Genomic DNA, 20,849 nt, shown 5'->3' on the forward strand with positions numbered 1-20,849 from the left:
TCAGCTTAGTCACATCAGCTTAGTCACATCAGTTTAGTCACATCAGTTTAGTCACATCAGTTCAGCGACATCAGCTTAGTCACATCAGCTTAGTCACATCAGCTTAGTCACTTCAGTTTAGCAACATCAGTTTAGTCACATCAGCTTAGTCACATCAGCTTAGTTACATCAGTTTAGCCACATCAGTTTAGCTACATCAGCTTAGTCACATCAGTTTAGTCACATCAGCTTAGCCACATCAGTTTAGCTACATCAGCTTAGTCACATCAGTTTAGCTACATCAGCTTAGTCACATCAGTTTATCCACATCAGTTTAGTCACATCAGTTCAGCCACTTCAGTTTAGTCACATCAGTTTAGCCACATCAGCTTAGTCACATCAGTTTAGCCACATCAGCTTAGCCACATCAGTTTAGCCACATCAGCTTAGTCACATCAGTTTAGTCACATCAGCTTAGCCACATCAGTTTAGCTACATCAGCTTAGTCACATCAGTTTAGTCACATCAGCTTAGTCACATCAGCTTAGTCACATCAGCTTAGTCACATCAGTTCAGCCACTTCAGTTAAGTCACATCAGCTTAGTCACATCAGTTTATCCACTTCAGTTTAGCCACATCAGTTCAGCCACATCAGCTTAGTCACATCAGCTTAGTCACGTCAGTTTAGCTACATCAGCTTAGTCACATCAGTTTATCCACTTCAGTTTAGCCACATCAGTTTAGCCACATCAGCTTAGTCACATCAGTTTAGTCACATCAGTTTAGTCATATCAGCTTAGTCACATCAGTTTAGCCACATCAGCTTCGTCACATAAGTTTAGCCACATCAGCTTAGTCACATCAGTTTAGCCACATCAGCTTAGTCACATCAGTTTAGCCACATCAGCTTAGTCACATGAGTTTAGCTACATCAGCTTAGTCACATCAGTTTATCCACTTCAGTTTAGCCACATCAGTTTAGCCACATCAGCTTAGTCACATCAGTTTAGCCACATCAGCTTAGTCACATCAGTTTAGCCACATCAGCTTAGTCACATCAGTTTAGCCACTTCAGTTTAGCCACATCAGTTTAGCCACATCAGATTAGTCACATCAGTCTAGTCACATCAGCTTAGCCACATCAGTTTACCCACATCAGTTTAGTCACATCAGTTTAGTCACATCAACTTAGCCACTTCAGTTTAGCCACTTCAGTTTAGCCACATCAGCTTAGTCACATCAGTTAAGTCACATCAGTTTAGTCACATCAGTTTAGCCACATCAGCTTAGCCACATCAGTTTAGTCACATCAGCTTAGTCACATCAGCTTAGTCACATCAGTTTAGTCACATCAGCTTAGTCACATCAGTTTAGCCACATCAGTTTAGTCACATCAGTTTAGCCACTTAAGTTTAGCCACATCAGCTTAGTCACATCAGCCTAGTCACATCAGTATAGCCACATCAGTTTAGCCACATCAGCTTAGCCACATTAGCTTAGCCACATCAGCTTAGCCGCATCAGTTTACCCATATCAGCTTAGGCACATCAGCTTAGTCACATCAGCTTAGTCACATCAGTTTACCCACATCAGCTTAGTCACATCAGCTTAGTCACATCAGTTTAGCCACATCAGTTTATCTAGATTAGTTTAGCCACATCAGCTTAGCCACATCAGTTTACCCACATCAGCTTAGTCACATCAGCTTAGCCACTTCAGTTTAGCCACATCAGTTTAGCCACATCAGCTTAGCCACATCAGCTTAGTCACATCAGCTTAGTCACATCAGCTTAGCCACATCAGTTTAGCCACATCAGCTTAGCCACATCAGCTTAGTCACATCAGCTTAGCCACATCAGCTTAGCCACATCAGCTTAGCCACATCAGTTTAGCCACATCAGTTTATCTAGATTAGTTTAGCCACATCAGCTTAGTCACATCAGTTTAGTCACATCAGCTTAGTCACATCAGATTAGCCACTTCAGTTTAGCCACATCAGTTTAGCCACATCAGCCTAGTCACATCAATTTAGTCACATCAGCTTAGTCACATCAGTTTAGTCACTTCAGTTTAGCCAAATCAGTTTAGCCACATCAGCTTAGTCACATCAACTTAGTCACATCAGCTTAGTCACATCAGTTTAGCCACATCAGTTTAGCCACATCAGCTTAGTCACATCAGCTTAGTCACATCAGCTTAGTCACTTCAGTTTAGTCACATCAGCTTAGTCACATCAGTTTAGCCACATCAGCTTAGTCACATCAGTTTAGCCACTTCAGTCTAGTCACATCAGCTTAGCCACATCAGTTTACCCACATCAGTTTAGTCACATCAGTTTAGTCACATCAACTTAGCCACTTCAGTTTAGCCACTTCAGTTTAGCCACATCAGCTTAGTCACATCAGTTAAGTCACATCAGTTTAGTCACATCAGTTTAGCCACATCAGCTTAGCCACATCAGTTTAGTCACATCAGCTTAGTCACATCAGCTTAGTCACATCAGTTTAGTCACATCAGCTTAGTCACATCAGTTTAGCCACATCAGTTTAGTCACATCAGTTTAGCCACCTAAGTTTAGCCACATCAGCTTAGTCACATCAGCCTAGTCACATCAGTATAGCCACATCAGTTTAGCCACATCAGCTTAGCCACATTAGCTTAGCCACATCAGCTTAGCCGCATCAGTTTACCCATATCAGCTTAGGCACATCAGCTTAGTCACATCAGCTTAGTCACATCAGTTTACCCACATCAGCTTAGTCACATCAGCTTAGTCACATCAGTTTAGCCACATCAGTTTATCTAGATTAGTTTAGCCACATCAGCTTAGCCACATCAGTTTACCCACATCAGCTTAGTCACATCAGCTTAGCCACTTCAGTTTAGCCACATCAGTTTAGCCACATCAGCTTAGCCACATCAGCTTAGTCACATCAGCTTAGTCACATCAGCTTAGCCACATCAGTTTAGCCACATCAGCTTAGCCACATCAGCTTAGTCACATCAGCTTAGCCACATCAGCTTAGCCACATCAGTTTAGCCACATCAGTTTATCTAGATTAGTTTAGCCACATCAGCTTAGTCACATCAGTTTAGTCACATCAGCTTAGTCACATCAGATTAGCCACTTCAGTTTAGCCACATCAGTTTAGCCACATCAGCCTAGTCACATCAATTTAGTCACATCAGCTTAGTCACATCAGTTTAGTCACTTCAGTTTAGCCACATCAGTTTAGCCACATCAGCTTAGTCACATCAACTTAGTCACATCAGCTTAGTCACATCAGTTTAGCCACATCAGTTTAGCCACATCAGCTTAGTCACATCAGCTTAGTCACATCAGCTTAGTCACTTCAGTTTAGTCACATCAGCTTAGTCACATCAGTTTAGCCACATCAGCTTAGTCACATCAGTTTAGCCACTTCAGTTTAGCCACATCAGCTTAGCCACATCAGTTTAGTCACATCAGCTTAGCCACTTCAGTTTAGCCACATCAGCTTAGTCACATCAGCTTAGCCACATCAGTTTAGTCACATCAGCTTAGCCACTTCAGTTTAGTCACATCAGCTTAGTCACATCAGTTTAGCCACATCAGCTTAGTCACATCAGTTTAGCCACTTCAGTTTAGCCACATCAGCTTAGCCACATCAGTTTAGTCACATCAGCTTAGCCACTTCAGTTTAGCCACTTCAGTTTAGCCACATCAGCTTAGCCACTTCAGTTTAGTCACATCAGCTTAGTCACATCAGTTTAGCCACATCAGCTTAGTCACATCAGTTTAGCCACTTCAGTTTAGCCACATCAGCTTAGTCACATCAGTTTAGCCACATCAGCTTAGTCACATCAGTTTAACCACTTCAGTTTAGCCACATCAGCTTAGCCACATCAGCTTAGTCACATCAGCTTAGCCACTTCAGTTTAGCCACTTCAGTTTAGCCACATCAGCTTAGCCACATCAGTTTAGTCACATCAGCTTAGCCACTTCAGTTTAGTCACATCAGCTTAGTCACATCAGTTTAGCCACATCAGCTTAGTCACATCAGTTTAGCCACTTCAGTTTAGCCACATCAGCTTAGCCACATCAGTTTAGTCACATCAGCTTAGCCACTTCAGTTTAGCCACTTCAGTTTAGCCACATCAGCTTAGCCACATCAGTTTAGTCACATCAGCTTAGCCACTTCAGTTTAGCTACATCAGCTTAGTCACATCAGCTTAGTCACTTCAGTTTAGCCACATCAGTTTAGCCACATCAGCTTAGCCACATCAGCTTAGCCACATCAGCTTAGCCACATCAGTTTAGCCACATCAGCTTAGCCACATTAGCTTAGCCACATCAGCTTAGCCACATCAGTTTACCCATATCAGCTTAGGCACATCAGCTTAGTCACATCAGCTTAGTCACATCAGTTTACCCACATCAGCTTAGTCACATCAGCTTAGTCACATCAGCTTAGTCACATCAGCTTAGCCACATTAGCTTAGCCACATCAGCTTAGCCACATCAGTTTACCCACATCAGCTTAGCCACATCAGCTTAGCCACATCAGCTTAGTCACATCAGCTTAGCCACATCAGCTTAGCCACATCAGCTTAGTCACATCAGCTTAGTCACATCAGCTTAGCCACATCAGTTTAGCCACATCAGCTTAGCCACATCAGCTTAGTCACATCAGCTTAGCCACATCAGCTTAGCCACATCAGCCTAGCCACATCAGCTTAGTCACATCAGCTTAGTCACATCAGTTTAGCCACATCAGTTTATCTAGATTAGTTTAGCCACATCAGCTTAGTCACATCAGTTTAGTCACATCAGCTTAGCCACATTAGCTTAGCCACATCAGTTTAGCCACATCAGTTTACCCATATCAGCTTAGGCACATCAGCTTAGTCACATCAGTTTAGTCACTTCAGTTTAGCCACATCAGTTTAGCCACATCAGCTTAGTCACATCAACTTAGTCACATCAGCTTAGTCACATCAGTTTAGCCACATCAGTTTAGCCACATCAGCTTAGTCATATCAGCTTAGTCACATCAGCTTAGTCACTTCAGTTTAGTCACATCAGCTTAGTCACATCAGTTTAGCCACCTAAGTTTAGCCACATCAGCTTAGTCACATCAGCCTAGTCACATCAGTATAGCCACATCAGTTTAGCCACATCAGCTTAGCCACATTAGCTTAGCCACATCAGCTTAGCCGCATCAGTTTACCCATATCAGCTTAGGCACATCAGCTTAGTCACATCAGCTTAGTCACATCAGTTTACCCACATCAGCTTAGTCACATCAGCTTAGTCACATCAGTTTAGCCACATCAGTTTATCTAGATTAGTTTAGCCACATCAGCTTAGCCACATCAGTTTACCCACATCAGCTTAGTCACATCAGCTTAGCCACTTCAGTTTAGCCACATCAGTTTAGCCACATCAGCTTAGCCACATCAGCTTAGTCACATCAGCTTAGTCACATCAGCTTAGCCACATCAGTTTAGCCACATCAGCTTAGCCACATCAGCTTAGTCACATCAGCTTAGCCACATCAGCTTAGCCACATCAGTTTAGCCACATCAGTTTATCTAGATTAGTTTAGCCACATCAGCTTAGTCACATCAGTTTAGTCACATCAGCTTAGTCACATCAGATTAGCCACTTCAGTTTAGCCACATCAGTTTAGCCACATCAGCCTAGTCACATCAATTTAGTCACATCAGCTTAGTCACATCAGTTTAGTCACTTCAGTTTAGCCACATCAGTTTAGCCACATCAGCTTAGTCACATCAACTTAGTCACATCAGCTTAGTCACATCAGTTTAGCCACATCAGTTTAGCCACATCAGCTTAGTCACATCAGCTTAGTCACATCAGCTTAGTCACTTCAGTTTAGTCACATCAGCTTAGTCACATCAGTTTAGCCACATCAGCTTAGTCACATCAGTTTAGCCACTTCAGTTTAGCCACATCAGCTTAGCCACATCAGTTTAGTCACATCAGCTTAGCCACTTCAGTTTAGCCACATCAGCTTAGTCACATCAGCTTAGCCACATCAGTTTAGTCACATCAGCTTAGCCACTTCAGTTTAGTCACATCAGCTTAGTCACATCAGTTTAGCCACATCAGCTTAGTCACATCAGTTTAGCCACTTCAGTTTAGCCACATCAGCTTAGCCACATCAGTTTAGTCACATCAGCTTAGCCACTTCAGTTTAGCCACTTCAGTTTAGCCACATCAGCTTAGCCACTTCAGTTTAGTCACATCAGGTTAGTCACATCAGTTTAGCCACATCAGCTTAGTCACATCAGTTTAGCCACTTCAGTTTAGCCACATCAGCTTAGTCACATCAGTTTAGCCACATCAGCTTAGTCACATCAGTTTAACCACTTCAGTTTAGCCACATCAGCTTAGCCACATCAGCTTAGTCACATCAGCTTAGCCACTTCAGTTTAGCCACTTCAGTTTAGCCACATCAGCTTAGCCACATCAGTTTAGTCACATCAGCTTAGCCACTTCAGTTTAGTCACATCAGCTTAGTCACATCAGTTTAGCCACATCAGCTTAGTCACATCAGTTTAGCCACTTCAGTTTAGCCACATCAGCTTAGCCACATCAGTTTAGTCACATCAGCTTAGCCACTTCAGTTTAGCCACTTCAGTTTAGCCACATCAGCTTAGCCACATCAGTTTAGTCACATCAGCTTAGCCACTTCAGTTTAGCTACATCAGCTTAGTCACATCAGCTTAGTCACTTCAGTTTAGCCACATCAGTTTAGCCACATCAGCTTAGCCACATCAGCTTAGCCACATCAGCTTAGCCACATCAGTTTAGCCACATCAGCTTAGCCACATTAGCTTAGCCACATCAGCTTAGCCACATCAGTTTACCCATATCAGCTTAGGCACATCAGCTTAGTCACATCAGCTTAGTCACATCAGTTTACCCACATCAGCTTAGTCACATCAGCTTAGTCACATCAGCTTAGTCACATCAGCTTAGCCACATTAGCTTAGCCACATCAGCTTAGCCACATCAGTTTACCCACATCAGCTTAGCCACATCAGCTTAGCCACATCAGCTTAGTCACATCAGCTTAGCCACATCAGCTTAGCCACATCAGCTTAGTCACATCAGCTTAGTCACATCAGCTTAGCCACATCAGTTTAGCCACATCAGCTTAGCCACATCAGCTTAGTCACATCAGCTTAGCCACATCAGCTTAGCCACATCAGCCTAGCCACATCAGCTTAGTCACATCAGCTTAGTCACATCAGTTTAGCCACATCAGTTTATCTAGATTAGTTTAGCCACATCAGCTTAGTCACATCAGTTTAGTCACATCAGCTTAGCCACATTAGCTTAGCCACATCAGTTTAGCCACATCAGTTTACCCATATCAGCTTAGGCACATCAGCTTAGTCACATCAGTTTAGTCACTTCAGTTTAGCCACATCAGTTTAGCCACATCAGCTTAGTCACATCAACTTAGTCACATCAGCTTAGTCACATCAGTTTAGCCACATCAGTTTAGCCACATCAGCTTAGTCATATCAGCTTAGTCACATCAGCTTAGTCACTTCAGCTTAGTCACATCAGCTTAGTCACATCAGTTTAGCCACATCAGCTTAGTCACATCAGTTTAGCCACTTCAGTTTAGCCACATCAGCTTAGCCACATCAGTTTAGTCACATCAGCTTAGCCACTTCAGTTTAGCCACATCAGCTTAGTCACATCAGCTTAGTCACATCAGTTTAGCCACATCAGCTTAGTCACATCAGCTTAGCCACTTCAGTTTAGTCACATCAGCTTAGTCACATCAGCTTAGTCACATCAGTTTAGTCACATCAGCTTAGTCACATCAGCTTAGTCACTTCAGTTTAGCCACATCAGTTTAGCCACATCAGCTTAGCCACATCAGTTTAGCCACATCAGCTTAGCCACATCAGCTTAGCCACATCAGTTTAGCCACATCAGCTTAGCCACATTAGCTTAGCCACATCAGTTTAGCCACATCAGTTTACCCATATCAGCTTAGGCACATCAGCTTAGTCACATCAGCTTAGTCACATCAGTTTACCCACATCAGCTTAGTCACATCAGGTTAGTCACATCAGCTTAGTCACATCAGCTTAGCCACTTCAGTTTAGCCACATCAGTTTAGCCACATCAGCCTAGTCACATCAATTTAGTCACATCAGCTTAGTCACATCAGTTTAGTCACTTCAGTTTAGCCACATCAGTTTAGCCACATCAGCTTAGTCACATCAACTTAGTCACATCAGCTTAGTCACATCAGTTTAGCCACATCAGTTTAGCCACATCAGCTTAGTCACATCAGCTTAGTCACATCAGCTTAGTCACTTCAGTTTAGTCACATCAGCTTAGTCACATCAGTTTAGCCACATCAGCTTAGTCACATAAGTTTAGCCACTTCAGTTTAGCCACATCAGCTTAGCCACATCAGTTTAGTCACATCAGCTTAGCCACTTCAGTTTAGCCACATCAGCTTAGTTACATCAGCTTAGTCACATCAGTTTAGCCACATCAGCTTAGTCACATCAGCTTAGCCACTTCAGTTTAGTCACATCAGCTTAGTCACATCAGCTTAGTCACATCAGTTTAGTCACATCAGCTTAGTCACATCAGCTTAGTCACTTCAGTTTAGCCACATCAGTTTAGCCACATCAGCTTAGCCACATCAGTTTAGCCACATCAGCTTAGCCACATCAGCTTAGCCACATCAGTTTAGCCACATCAGCTTAGCCACATTAGCTTAGCCACATCAGCTTAGCCACATCAGTTTACCCATATCAGCTTAGGCACATCAGCTTAGTCACATCAGCTTAGTCACATCAGTTTACCCACATCAGCTTAGTCACATCAGCTTAGTCACATCAGCTTAGTTACATCAGCTTAGCCACATTAGCTTAGCCACATCAGCTTAGCCACATCAGTTTACCCACATCAGCTTTAGCACATCAGCTTAGCCACATCAGCTTAGTCACATCAGCTTAGCCACATCAGCTTAGCCACATCAGCTTAGTCACATCAGCTTAGTCACTTCAGCTTAGCCACATTAGCTTAGCCACATCAGCTTAGCCACATCAGTTTACCCACATCAGCTTTAGCACATCAGCTTAGCCACATCAGCTTAGTCACATCAGCTTAGCCACATCAGCTTAGCCACATCAGCTTAGTCACATCAGCTTAGTCACATCAGCTTAGCCACATCAGTTTAGCCACATCAGCTTAGCCACATCAGCTTAGTCACATCAGCTTAGCCACATCAGCTTAGCCACATCAGCTTAGCCACATCAGTTTAGCCACATCAGCTTAGCCACATCAGTTTAGCCACATCAGCTTAGTCACATCAGCTTAGTCACATCAGCTTAGCCACATCAGCTTAGTCACATCAGCTTAGTCACATCAGCTTAGCCACATCAGTTTACCCACATCAGTTTAGCCACATCAGCTTAGCCACATCAGCGTAGCCACATCAGCTTAGTCACATCAGCTTAGTCACATCAGTTTAGTCACATCGGCTTATTCTCTTCAGTTTAGCCACATCAGCTTAGTCACATCAGCTTAGCCACATCAGATTAGTCACATCAGCTTAGTCACATCACTTAAGTCACATCAGTTTAGCCACATCAGCTTAGTCACATCAGCTTAGCCACATCAGCTTAGCCACATGTCAATTTCTGTGCCACATCAGCTGAGCCACGCGTGGGCTGCATCGCCTTGCATGAGAACCTCCGGCACTCGGCCGGGCCAGCTCAGGCGGCAAGTCGGTGGCACGCACTCCCACAAGGTGCCCGCCTGCCATCTAGCGGCGGTATCCTAGTATTACGCAAGACCCAAAACTCAGCACACAAGACACACAATGGTTCATATACGCGGTGGCAAAATGAAATACATTTATAACTATAGTGACGTTTCGGGCAATGGCCCTTCTTTATAGCACATCATTGCTATGAAGAAGGGCTGTTGCCCGAAACGACTTCTGCTCATATTAAATATTTGCGAAAGAGTAATTGCCTGAAACGTCGCCGATTATTTATTTATTTTCATTGCTGTTGTAATCATACTCTCGAGAGGCCGTGCAGCTGATCAAATTTGCCAAACTTTGAATTACATTGCCCAGAGACTGACATTGCGTATAAACATACATAACCCATAGACTAACATAACCTATAGACTAACATTGCCTATAGACTAACATTGCCTATAGACTAACATTGCCTAGAGACTAACATTGCCTATAGACTAACATTGCCTATAGACTCACATTGCCTATAGACTAACATTGCCTATAGACTAACATTGCCATAGACTAACATTGCCCATAGACTAACATTGCCCATAGACTAACATTGTCCATAGACTAACATTGCCCAGAGACTAACATTGCCCATATAACTAACATTGCCCATAGACTAACATTGCCCATAGACTAACATTGCCCATAGACTAACATTCCCCATAGACTAACATTGTACATAGACTAACATTGTCCATATACTAGCATTGCCCATGTAACTAACATTGCCCATAGACTAACATTGCCCATATAACTAACATTGCCCATATAACTAACATTGCCCATAGACTAACATTGCCCATAGACTAACATTGCCCATAGACTAACATTACCCATACACTAACATTGCCCATAGACTAACATTGCCCATAGACAACATTGCCCAGAGACAACATTGCCCATAGACTAACATTACCCATAGACTAACATTACCCATAGACTGATTTTACCAATAGACTAACATTGCCCAGAGACTAACATTGCCCATAGACTGATATCACCCATTAAACTAACATTACCCATAGACTAACATTGCCCATAGACTAGCATTGCCCCTATACTGATATTACCCATAGACTAATATTGCCCATAGACTAACATTGCCCATAGAATGATATTACCCATAGACTTGCATTGCCCATAGACTAACATTGTCCATATAACTAACATTGCCCAAAGACTAACATTGCCTATAGACTAACATTACCCATAGACTGATATTACCCATAGACTAACATTACCCATAGACTTACATTGCCTATAGACTAGCATTGGCCCTATACTGATATTACCCATAGACTAATATTGCCCATAGACTAACATTACCCATAGACTAATATTGCCCATAGACTAACATTGCCCATAGACTAACATTGCCCATAGACTAACATTACCTATAGACTGATATTACCAATAGACTAATATTCCCCATAGATTTCGATTTAAAGCTTTCGTGACTGCAAGGATTCATCTTCTTTGGTTCTTTCGGTAAAGTCACGTAGAATGAGAATAAAATAATAATTGATAAAAAAATACAATAAAATTCTCACGACGTTTCGGCCACAACACAAGCGGCCTTCATCAGGTGAAGGGACGAGACTGTCTGGAGGACAGCGCTGGAGCGAACACAGCCAAGCCCAGACTGCGACCTTTAAGCTGTGTGAGAAGAAACAGAGCGCCTTGACAAAGGAATTAGCATAGAATTTAGCATTGAAATAGCTGAGTGATTAGCTTATGACTGGTCACAGAAATAGCTATGTTAAAGTCAAAGCCTACACATCCACAGAGGCACATAGTACAAATCAAACAGGAGAATTTAGCATTGAAATAACTGAGGGATTAGCTTGTGACTGGTCATAGAAATAGTTATGTTAAAGTCAAAGCCTACACATCCACAGAGACACCTAGTATAAATCAAACAGGAGAATTTAGCATTGAAATAGCTGAGTGATTAGCTTGTGACTGGTCACAGAAATGGCTATGTTAAAGTTAAAGCCTACACATCCACAGAGGCACCTAGTACAAATCAAACAGGAGAATTTAGCATTGAAATAACTGAGGGATTAGCTTGTGACTGGTCATAGAAATAGTTATGTTAAAGTCAAAGCCTACACATCTACAGAGGCACCTAGTACAAATCAAACAGGAGAAATTAGCATTGAAATAGCTGAGTGATTAGCTTGTGACTGGTCACAGAAATGGCTATGTTAAAGTCAAAGCCTCCACATCCACAGAGGCACCTAGTATAAATCAAACAGGATAAAATAGCATTGAAATAACTGAGGGATTAGCTTGTAACTGGTCATAGAAATAGCTATGTTAAAGTCAAAGCCTACACATCTACAGAGGCACCTAGTACATGGACGCTTGTGTTGTGGCCGAAACGTCGTGATAATTTTATTGTGTTATTTTGTTTTATCAATTTATTATTTTATTCTCATTCTACGTGACTTTACCGAAAGAACCAAAGAAGATTCCCCATAGAATAACATTACCCATAGACTGATATTACCCATAGACTAACATTGCCCATAGACTAACATTGCCCATATACTAACATTGCCCATAGACTAACATTGCCCATAGACTAACATTGCCCAGAGACTAACATTGCCCAGAGACTTACATTGCCCATAGATTTACATTGCCTATAGTCTAACATTGCCCAGAGACTAACATTGCCCAGAGACTTACATTGCCCATAGATTAACATTGCCCATAGACTGTTCTATTCCTGAATATGGCAGCGGTGTGTTCAGGAGCCAGATGCCAATGTCGAGGTCTGCTGCTGCTGCTGTTGGCCACGAGAGGGCTTCAGCAGGGACAGGGACAGAGTTCGTGTCGTGTCGCTGTTCCTGCTCCTCCTCCTCCGTTAAAGAAGCGCAGACGACCACAGTGGTGTTCACTGTGCAGTCCGTAGCGTGGGTTGCATGTCCACAGTCGCACTGCTACTGTGGCCTGTCTTTAAAGTATCTCTATGGGTCTCTATGCATCTCTATGGGTCTCTATGTTTCTCTATGGGTTTACTACATGGTCTATAGTGTGGGTTGCATGGCCCACAGTCGCACTATAATTGTGGCTTGACTTTAGGGGCCGTCCATAAATGGCGTCACGCACCTGGGGGGGGGTCAGACATTTGTGACGATGTGTGACGAGGGGGGGGGGGTTGAGAAATGTGACGTCACATCGAAATGCGCAACTTGAAATCAATATTAACTAAATAGAATTGTTGTAACACTAATTTTGATAAATGTTCATGATTAACTATTTGATTATTTAAATTTACTAAGGTCACCTTTTAGTAATTCCATGAAGGAGCATTTTGCTTCTCCATGGGAGAATGGAGAAGCATACATTTTGTAATTTGTTTTTAATGATTGTTATTAAATATTTTGATTCTAATGATTCTACCAGGGCTTTTCATTCTGTTAAATAAATATGATTGTTCTAATTGTACTCTCCATTTTGCTTCGTTCTACTACAAAGTTTAAAGTATTTTTATAGTTATAAATAGTTTTATATTTTATAATTATGAGAGAATTTCAATATAATATTCTGATATCTGCAATTTTTGTTAGACATTGAATATTTTCAAGTGAATTTTATGCAAAATTTCAGCTTTCCAACGCCTCCTTTTTAATACGTGTTTTCCCCTACAACATCAGAGTGCAGCGCCACAATAAATACGCACTACAATGGCAATAGTTTAAAGTGATTTGAAGCATGTTTCATTTTCAAAATGGGAATATGGTTTTGGGGGGGGGGCAGAGCTTTGTGATATCATATTTGAGGGGGTCTGACTTTTTGTGACGCCGTGTGACGAGGGGGGGAGTCAAAAATCGACCAAAATCGCGTGACGTCATTTATGGACGGCCCCTTAAAGCATGTCTATGGGTATCTATGCATCTCGATGAATGTCAATGGGTCTCTATGTATCTCTATGGGTCTCTATGTATCTCTATGGGTTTACGACATGGTTCATAGTGTGGGTTGCATGGCCCACAGTCGCACTATGATTGTGGTCTTGTTGTCTTTAATTCGCCATTCATGAATGAGATGTTGTGCCATCGATACCTGGTGATGTTCCGACGCGGTTTTTTGGCTAGACCAGTGTCTGCGAGGAATGTTGTTTGGTGCTGTACACCAGCGTCACGTGTGGTGCTGTACACCAGGGTCACGTGTGGTGCTGTACACCGGCGTCACGTGTGGTGCTGTTCACCAGCGTCACGTGTGGTGATGCACACCAACGTCACGTGTGGTGCTGTCCACCAGCGTCACGTGTGGTGATGCACACCAACGTCACGTGTGGTGATGCACACCAACGTCACGTGTGGTGCTGTACACCAGAGTCACGTGTGGTGCTGTACACCAGAGTCACGTGTGGTGATGCACACCAACGTCACGTGTGGTGATGCACACCAACGTCACGTGTGGTGCTGTCCACCAGAGTCACGTGTGGTGCTGTACACCAGAGTCACGTGTGGTGATGCACACCAACGTCACGTGTGGTGATGCCCACCAGCGTCACGTGTGGTGCTGTCCACCAGCGTCACGTGTGGTGCTGTCCACCAGCGTCACGTGTGGCGCTGTACACCAGCGTCACGTGTGGTGCTGTCCACCAGCGTCACGTGTGGTGCTGCACACCAGCGTCACGTGTGGTGGTGTACACCAGAGTCACGTGTGGTGCTGTACACCAGAGTCACGTGTGGTGCTGTACACCAGCGTCACGTGTGGTGCTGTCCACCAGCGTCACGTGTGGTGATGCACACCAGCGTCACGTGTGGTTATGTACACCAGCGTCAAGTGTGGTGATGCACACCAACGTCACGTGTGGTGCTGTCCACCAGCGTCACGTGTGGTGATGTACACCAGCGTCACGTGTGGTGATGTACACCAGCGTCACGTGTGGTGATGTACACCAGCGTCACGTGTGGTGCTGTCACCTCCTGGCCACCACCGCCCAGCAGGTTCACGAGTTCCGTACATCTCTACGTGATCCATCAACCCTCGGCTCCCAAAGGGCTGGATCACGCTCAAATCTATTCGTGTTGACAATGCATCGAATCGCCGTCTCCCCGCACCGCCCCCCTTTATTGATCGCTCGATTTAAGTGTCGATAGCGAGAACCGATTCAGGTCACAACAAATTTAGCTTTTCTGTACCTGATGATGGCTGCTTGTGTTGCAACCGAAACGTCGTACGCTATTATGTTATTTATTATTTCTTATTTATACGTGACTTTACCGAAAAACCCAAAGAGTAATTCCTGCAGTCACGAAAGCTTCAAATCAAGTCACAACATGGAGTTGGGTGGCCAACATTACACCCGGCCGCCTTTGGCTACCCAATGCTGTTGTTAGGTACACATTTCAGGCTGAGTCGACCTAGGGGAGGCACAGGACCAATACACGCGAATATAAACACACACAAAGACAAAGATCCCCCGTATAGCCTGTAGCAGACTGCTGGGCAAGTGCTGTTAGCGAGTAGCTCCTATGAAGGCCGGAACGGCACACGAGGGGGTGTGGCCAGCACCACGCCCGGCCGCCTTTGTCTCCCCAGTGATGATGTTTACACACCACACCAGGTACTCATTTGAGGCTGAGTCGACCTAGGGGAGTCCCAGGACCGGTTCAGATAATCGTCACCGGTGTTGACCATGAGCGGGAATCGAACTCGGGTCGCCGGGTTCAGCAGCGCAGCGTTGCGCTGACCACCACCACCACTCACCACCACTCCCCACAACCACCACCACCACTCACCACCACCACTCCCCACAACCACCACCACCACTCACCACCACCACCACCACCGCTCCCCACCACCACCACCACCGCTCCCCACCACCACCACTCACCACCACCGCTCCCCACCACCACCACCACCGCTCCCCACAACCACCACCACTCACCACCACCACCGCTCCCCACCACCACCACCACCGCTCCCCACAACCACCACCACCGCTCCCCACCACCACCGCTCCCCACCACCACACTCGCAGCCACCCCACGTCGCCACGAGCCACCCGCCAGGCAGAGCAGCACGTGGAGCTCCAACACGCCCCGCGCGCGCAATACGCCCACCACAACCACCACCACCGCCTTTGTCTCCCAACCACCACCAACAACCACCCCCACACGGCCCACCAACTTCCTCTCTCTCTCTGACTGGCCACGAGCACACCAAATGTTTGTGTGTGTGGGTGGGGGGGGTTACGAAGCGTCGCACCAATCGCTCGCTTCGCCCGGCCGTCAAATCGCATCCGCATTGAGCAACGCGAAAGTTGTTCCACACCCCTCTCTCTCTCTCATCATCCCTCCTGCTCCTCCTCCTCCTTCTTCCTCGGCGATGTACATTTGTGTAAATGCAGCGAACCCACCCACAAGCAACGTTCAAATGCAGTGAGCGCGCTGCGCCGTTTTGTCAGCGTTTGAATTCGGTTGTAGTTCTGCATTGTCCACGTCGGTGTGCGTTGTTGTTGTTGAAAGTGACCGTCCAGGGTAGAGAGGCATGCAATGGGGCACGAGTTAACCGTAAATATTTTGGGACGCCGAGGAGGAATGTCGATGGGGAGGAGGAGGATGACGGTGGTGGTGGTGGCGGCGATGGCACTGATTATGAGAATGGCTCTCGTCCTTTGAACTTTCTGCTTTGCGTTTGCCGTCAAATCCTGAGGTGGGTGTTAAGCAACGTTCGACTCAACACAAGCGTCGTCTTCCACCGTCGACATTGCACACCAGATCGTCGCTCCTTCGTCCGCTGTGCACGAGGCTAGCTTTGTGATCCTGGGCCCCCAAGTTGCGCCCCTGGCCACGTGTGGTCGTCACCTGTGCACGCTACTGTAAAGACGCGTCGCTCGTGACTGCTGCGAGCGAGTTGAAGCTCTCTCTCTGTCTCTCTCTGCTTTTGTTTAAAACAAAAACAACTGGTGGTGGTGGAGGAGGAAGAAGAAGAGAGGAATCGGGGAACATCTCCGTCGACGAAGTTGAAGCAACAGGCGACTCGTGAGCTCGTTTAGCCGCTCGAGGGAGGTAGAGACGCAGCCTTGCAACTGCGAGCTCCCGGGCCCCTGCGGTCGGAAGGTAACTCCATCACCACAACAACAACAACAGCAACAACAACAACAACCACAACAGCAACAACAACCACAGCAACAACCACAGCAACAACAACCACAACAACAACCACCACCACAGCAGGACGCGTCTGCTCGTTCCCGAGGGAGCTTCTCAAAGCCGCCTTGGGCAAGAGGGTTACTGTACCCATTCTAGCACTGCAACAACAACCACTGCAACCACAACAACTGCAACAACAACCACAACAACTGCAACAACAACCACAACAACAACTACTGCAACAACAACGGAACAGCGGCTGCTTCGTCGTCAAAACGTCGGCACGACGCGCGATGGACGACGCCGAAGAGTCGCTCGCGAGGCGCCCCTCGGGCCCTTCACGGCCGAGCCGGCAGCTGCGGGTGGCCTACGTGGACACGGCCCCCTCGGCAGTGGCCGCCTCGCTCCTGTCGGCCGCGGACTACGCGGGCACGGCCGACCGGAGGGAGTCGGCCACCTCGGGCGAGGGGGCCGCGGGTTTGACTCCTGGCGCGGGCGCTGCGAGCGGAGAGGCGGCGGCGGCGGGGCTGCTGTGCCTGGTGGCGGCCTGCGAGGCGATCGGCGGGTGGCTGGAGGCCGTCCCCTTCGGGAGCCTCGACTTCGGGGAGGCGGCCGTGCTGGACGCCTTCTACAACGCAGGTGGGGGAGCGGCGGGGGCCTCGCTCGGGGCTCGCCAACTCGGCACGCCGGAGGCCGACTGGCAGCCTCAGCAGGCGATGCCAGGGGGTCTTGGCCGTGCCGGGGGGGTGGGGGTCTTTGTCTGTGTGTGTCTGTCTGTGTGTGTGTCTGTGTGTCTGTCTGTGTGTCTGTCTGTGTGTGTGTCTTTGTGTGTGTCTGTGTGTGTGTGTCTTTGTGTGTCTGTGTGTGTGTCTTTGTGTGTCTGTCTGTGTCTTTGTGTGCGTCTGTGTGTGCGTCTGTGTGTGTAAGTGTGTGTGTAAGTGTGTGTGTGTGTCTTTGTGTGTCTGTGTGTGTGTCTGTATGTGTGTGTGTCTGTGTGTATCTGTGTCTGTATGTGTGTGTGTCTGTGTGTATCTGTGTCTATCTGTGTGTGTGTGTGTGTCTGTGTGTCTGTGTCTGTATGTGTGTGTGTCTGTATGTGTGTGTGTGTCTGTGTGTATCTCTGTCTCTATGTGTGTGTGTCTGTGTGTATCTGTGTCTGTCTGTGTGTGTGTGTCTGTGTGTGTGTGTCTGTGTGTGTGTGTCTGTATGTGTGTGTGTCTGTATGTGTGTGTGTCTGTGTGTATCTGTGTCTGTGTGTATGTGTCTGTATGTGTGTGTATGTGTGTGTCTGTGTCTCTGTGTGTCTGTCTTTGTGTGTGTGTATATGTGTGTTCATGGCGTCTGTGACCACCACAGGGGCTAAACGGGGGCTCTGGACGGGTGCGAGTGGCTTGTAACCCCTCCACCTTCAAAAATTTACCTCTAAACCACGTCTAAAATATCTAGGCTGCGTTGGCTGGGTCATGTAGCCCGCATGCCCAGCCACCGCATGCCGAAACAGCTTTTGTTCGGCCGGATTGAGGGGGCTAAACGGGCGCGGCACGGGCTAGAGAAGAGATGGAGTGATGTGGTACAGGAGGACGTGGAGCTGAGTGGACTTGCCGATGACTGGTACCAGCGGTGTCAAGATCGGCCTCTGTGGAAGAGACTCGTGAAGAACGCTACTGGGCAGTTGGAGGCAGTCGCCCTCCAACAACAACGGAGGGCGGAGGAGCGACGCTCACAACAACGAGCGGAGCGCCGGGTGGCTAAAGCACAGCAGGTTGACACAGTAGGGGGCACAGGTGGTGCATCAGCCAGTCATCTCAGTCATCTCAGTCAGTCGACCCGTGGCACCTGGGTCTGCCCCGTGACCTGCCAGCGGGCGTTCGACACTTCACGTGGCCTCAAGGTGCACATGGCCTGGCACAAGCGTCGTGGTGACGTCACCGCCACTTAGTGGCGAATGGCTGTTGTTGTTGTAGTTGTTGTGTGTATATGTGTGTATGTGTGTGTGTCTGTGTGTGTCTCCACGTGTCATTGTAACTGAGAAGGTGATACTGCGGCTCCTCCTGTAACTCGCCCCGCGTGCCCCTATGACCCAAACAGTCAAAGGAGCCCTTCACTTCTCATGAGGCCACCGTGCTGCCCTTCCACCTATTAACAAAAACAACTATCATAAGATATTTTTTTTATTTTACCAGTTTAAGGCCCACTGAGCTATCTGGCTCCTTATTCAGAAGCGACCTGGCTATCACCACAAATGATAGCTCAACCAAGTGAGCTCTATCATGGTGCAAATGTATTGCAGCCAAATACACAACAACGCACGGTTACAGATGCGGAAGGGAAAACCGGGGGACCTGGAGAGAAAAAATCCACGCGACCACGGGGAGAGAGACACGTAAACTCAAACTAAAATAAAGACGTCAAGGTCGGGATCGAACCCACGACCTCCTCCATACCAGGCGAGGTAGTTAACATCTCCACTGGGAGAGACACGCAAACTACATATATACAGCAGGCGTCAGGGTCAGGATCGAGCCCACGACCTCCTGCATACCAGGCGAGGTAGTTAATATCTCCTAGCCACCGTGGCGCCCCTTCTCTTAAGCCAGAGAAACGTGGACCCCTTCACCCCCTTTAAAGGGGACATCTACGCCAGTGTGAAACATTCAGGATTCACAAAAAATCTCTTGGGTGATGACGTAGCCCGCAAGCGCCAAGCCACACCGCACTGCCAAGAGAATGCCAGTTTGGCCGGATAGTAGGGGGGGTGGTATTTAAAAGAGAGATTGTGATCTGTTGTGGTTACGAGGATGGGCTGTGTGAGCCGAGTGGATTGCATGGAGAGAGAGAGAGGGGGACAAGTGAGGACACGTGGGCTGAAGCGGTACCGAGTGGACCTGCCCGTGACCTGGTACCAGCGGTTTCAAGGTCAGCCTCTGCAGAGGAGGGAGGCACGTGAAGGACGCTTGCCCGGGCGGTTTGAATGTCAGGCATTTCTCACCCGGACATTATTTTCAATTTGTTCAGACAAACTGCAGTACGCATCGCGCAAACCGAACCCCTCGCCGTTTTGTGCGTGACGAACTTCGGTTAAGGCAGCGTCCCATGTCCAACTCGCTGGCATATGCGACCGCCGACCAGGTCAGATGCGTTAACATCAGTATCTCGTATCTGCACTGTATGTGTGCGTGCGTGTGAGTTTGAACGGTGTGTGTCTTTTTTTTACCGTGCGTCCGACTACTAAATGTGATTATACAGCCCCAAGTAAACACGCCAACGTTGCTCCAACGTTGAGCCTCGAGGTGTACACAAGGCCCAGTGCATTAGGACGACGGGCTTGCATATTTGCTGCGGTAGTGGTTAACAGACGCTCGGGATACGCTGTGTGCGTGCCTGTCGCATACCGCGGTGGGAGGGGAGGTGGGTTATGCCTAGCTCGAGGGATATGTTGCGTCCTGTGCATTGCAGGCGTGTCGAGCACAACGCGGGGTAAAGGCACAGCCCCCCGGCAAATGTCTTGCTCGGGCCACTGCTGCCGGAAGCGCCTCCACTCGAGGCAGCTATAGAAACACCCCCACCACCAGAGTGGTACTACCCACGCTTCGCCCCACCACGCGCGCCTTGCCGATCAAGGGACCCATTTCTATCGCTCATTTACGCTGCCGGGTGGACATGTGGGCAGGGGATTTAAGAGACGTGCCCGTGAGTTCCACTCCCACACCGGGAGATCACACCGGTGACCTCCCTGTTGTCAGGCCGCTGTGCTAACCAGTCGCCCGCGGCAGGATGCTTCGTACAGCACACAACAGGAACCTGCGTGTAGTGTCCATTTAAATGTATGTACAGTGAGGAAAAAGTATTTGATCCCCTGCGGATATTGTACGTTTGCCCACTGACAAAGAAATGATCAGTCTATAATTTTAATGGTAGGTTTATTTGAACAGTGAGAGACAGA

General features: G+C 46.9%; 1 protein-coding gene across 1 annotated transcript in view; it reads left to right on the forward strand.

Moving 5' to 3' along the window:
* Positions 1–15,920: 15,920 nt before the first annotated feature.
* LOC116953439 (mitogen-activated protein kinase kinase kinase 15-like) overlaps positions 15,921–20,849 on the forward strand; it is a 59,997-nt gene continuing 55,068 nt past the window's right edge. Inside the window, exon 1 of the mRNA XM_032973658.2 lies at positions 15,921–17,545. Coding sequence (XP_032829549.2) covers positions 17,200–17,545 — 346 coding nt within the window. The 5' untranslated portion in view covers positions 15,921–17,199. The remainder of the gene's footprint in view (positions 17,546–20,849) is intronic.

Source organism: Petromyzon marinus, chromosome 51 (assembly GCF_048934315.1).
Source record: "Petromyzon marinus isolate PM22_M1 ecotype Great Lakes invasive population chromosome 51, UKy_Petmar_22M1.pri1.0, whole genome shotgun sequence".
NCBI lineage: Eukaryota > Metazoa > Chordata > Hyperoartia > Petromyzontiformes > Petromyzontidae > Petromyzon > Petromyzon marinus.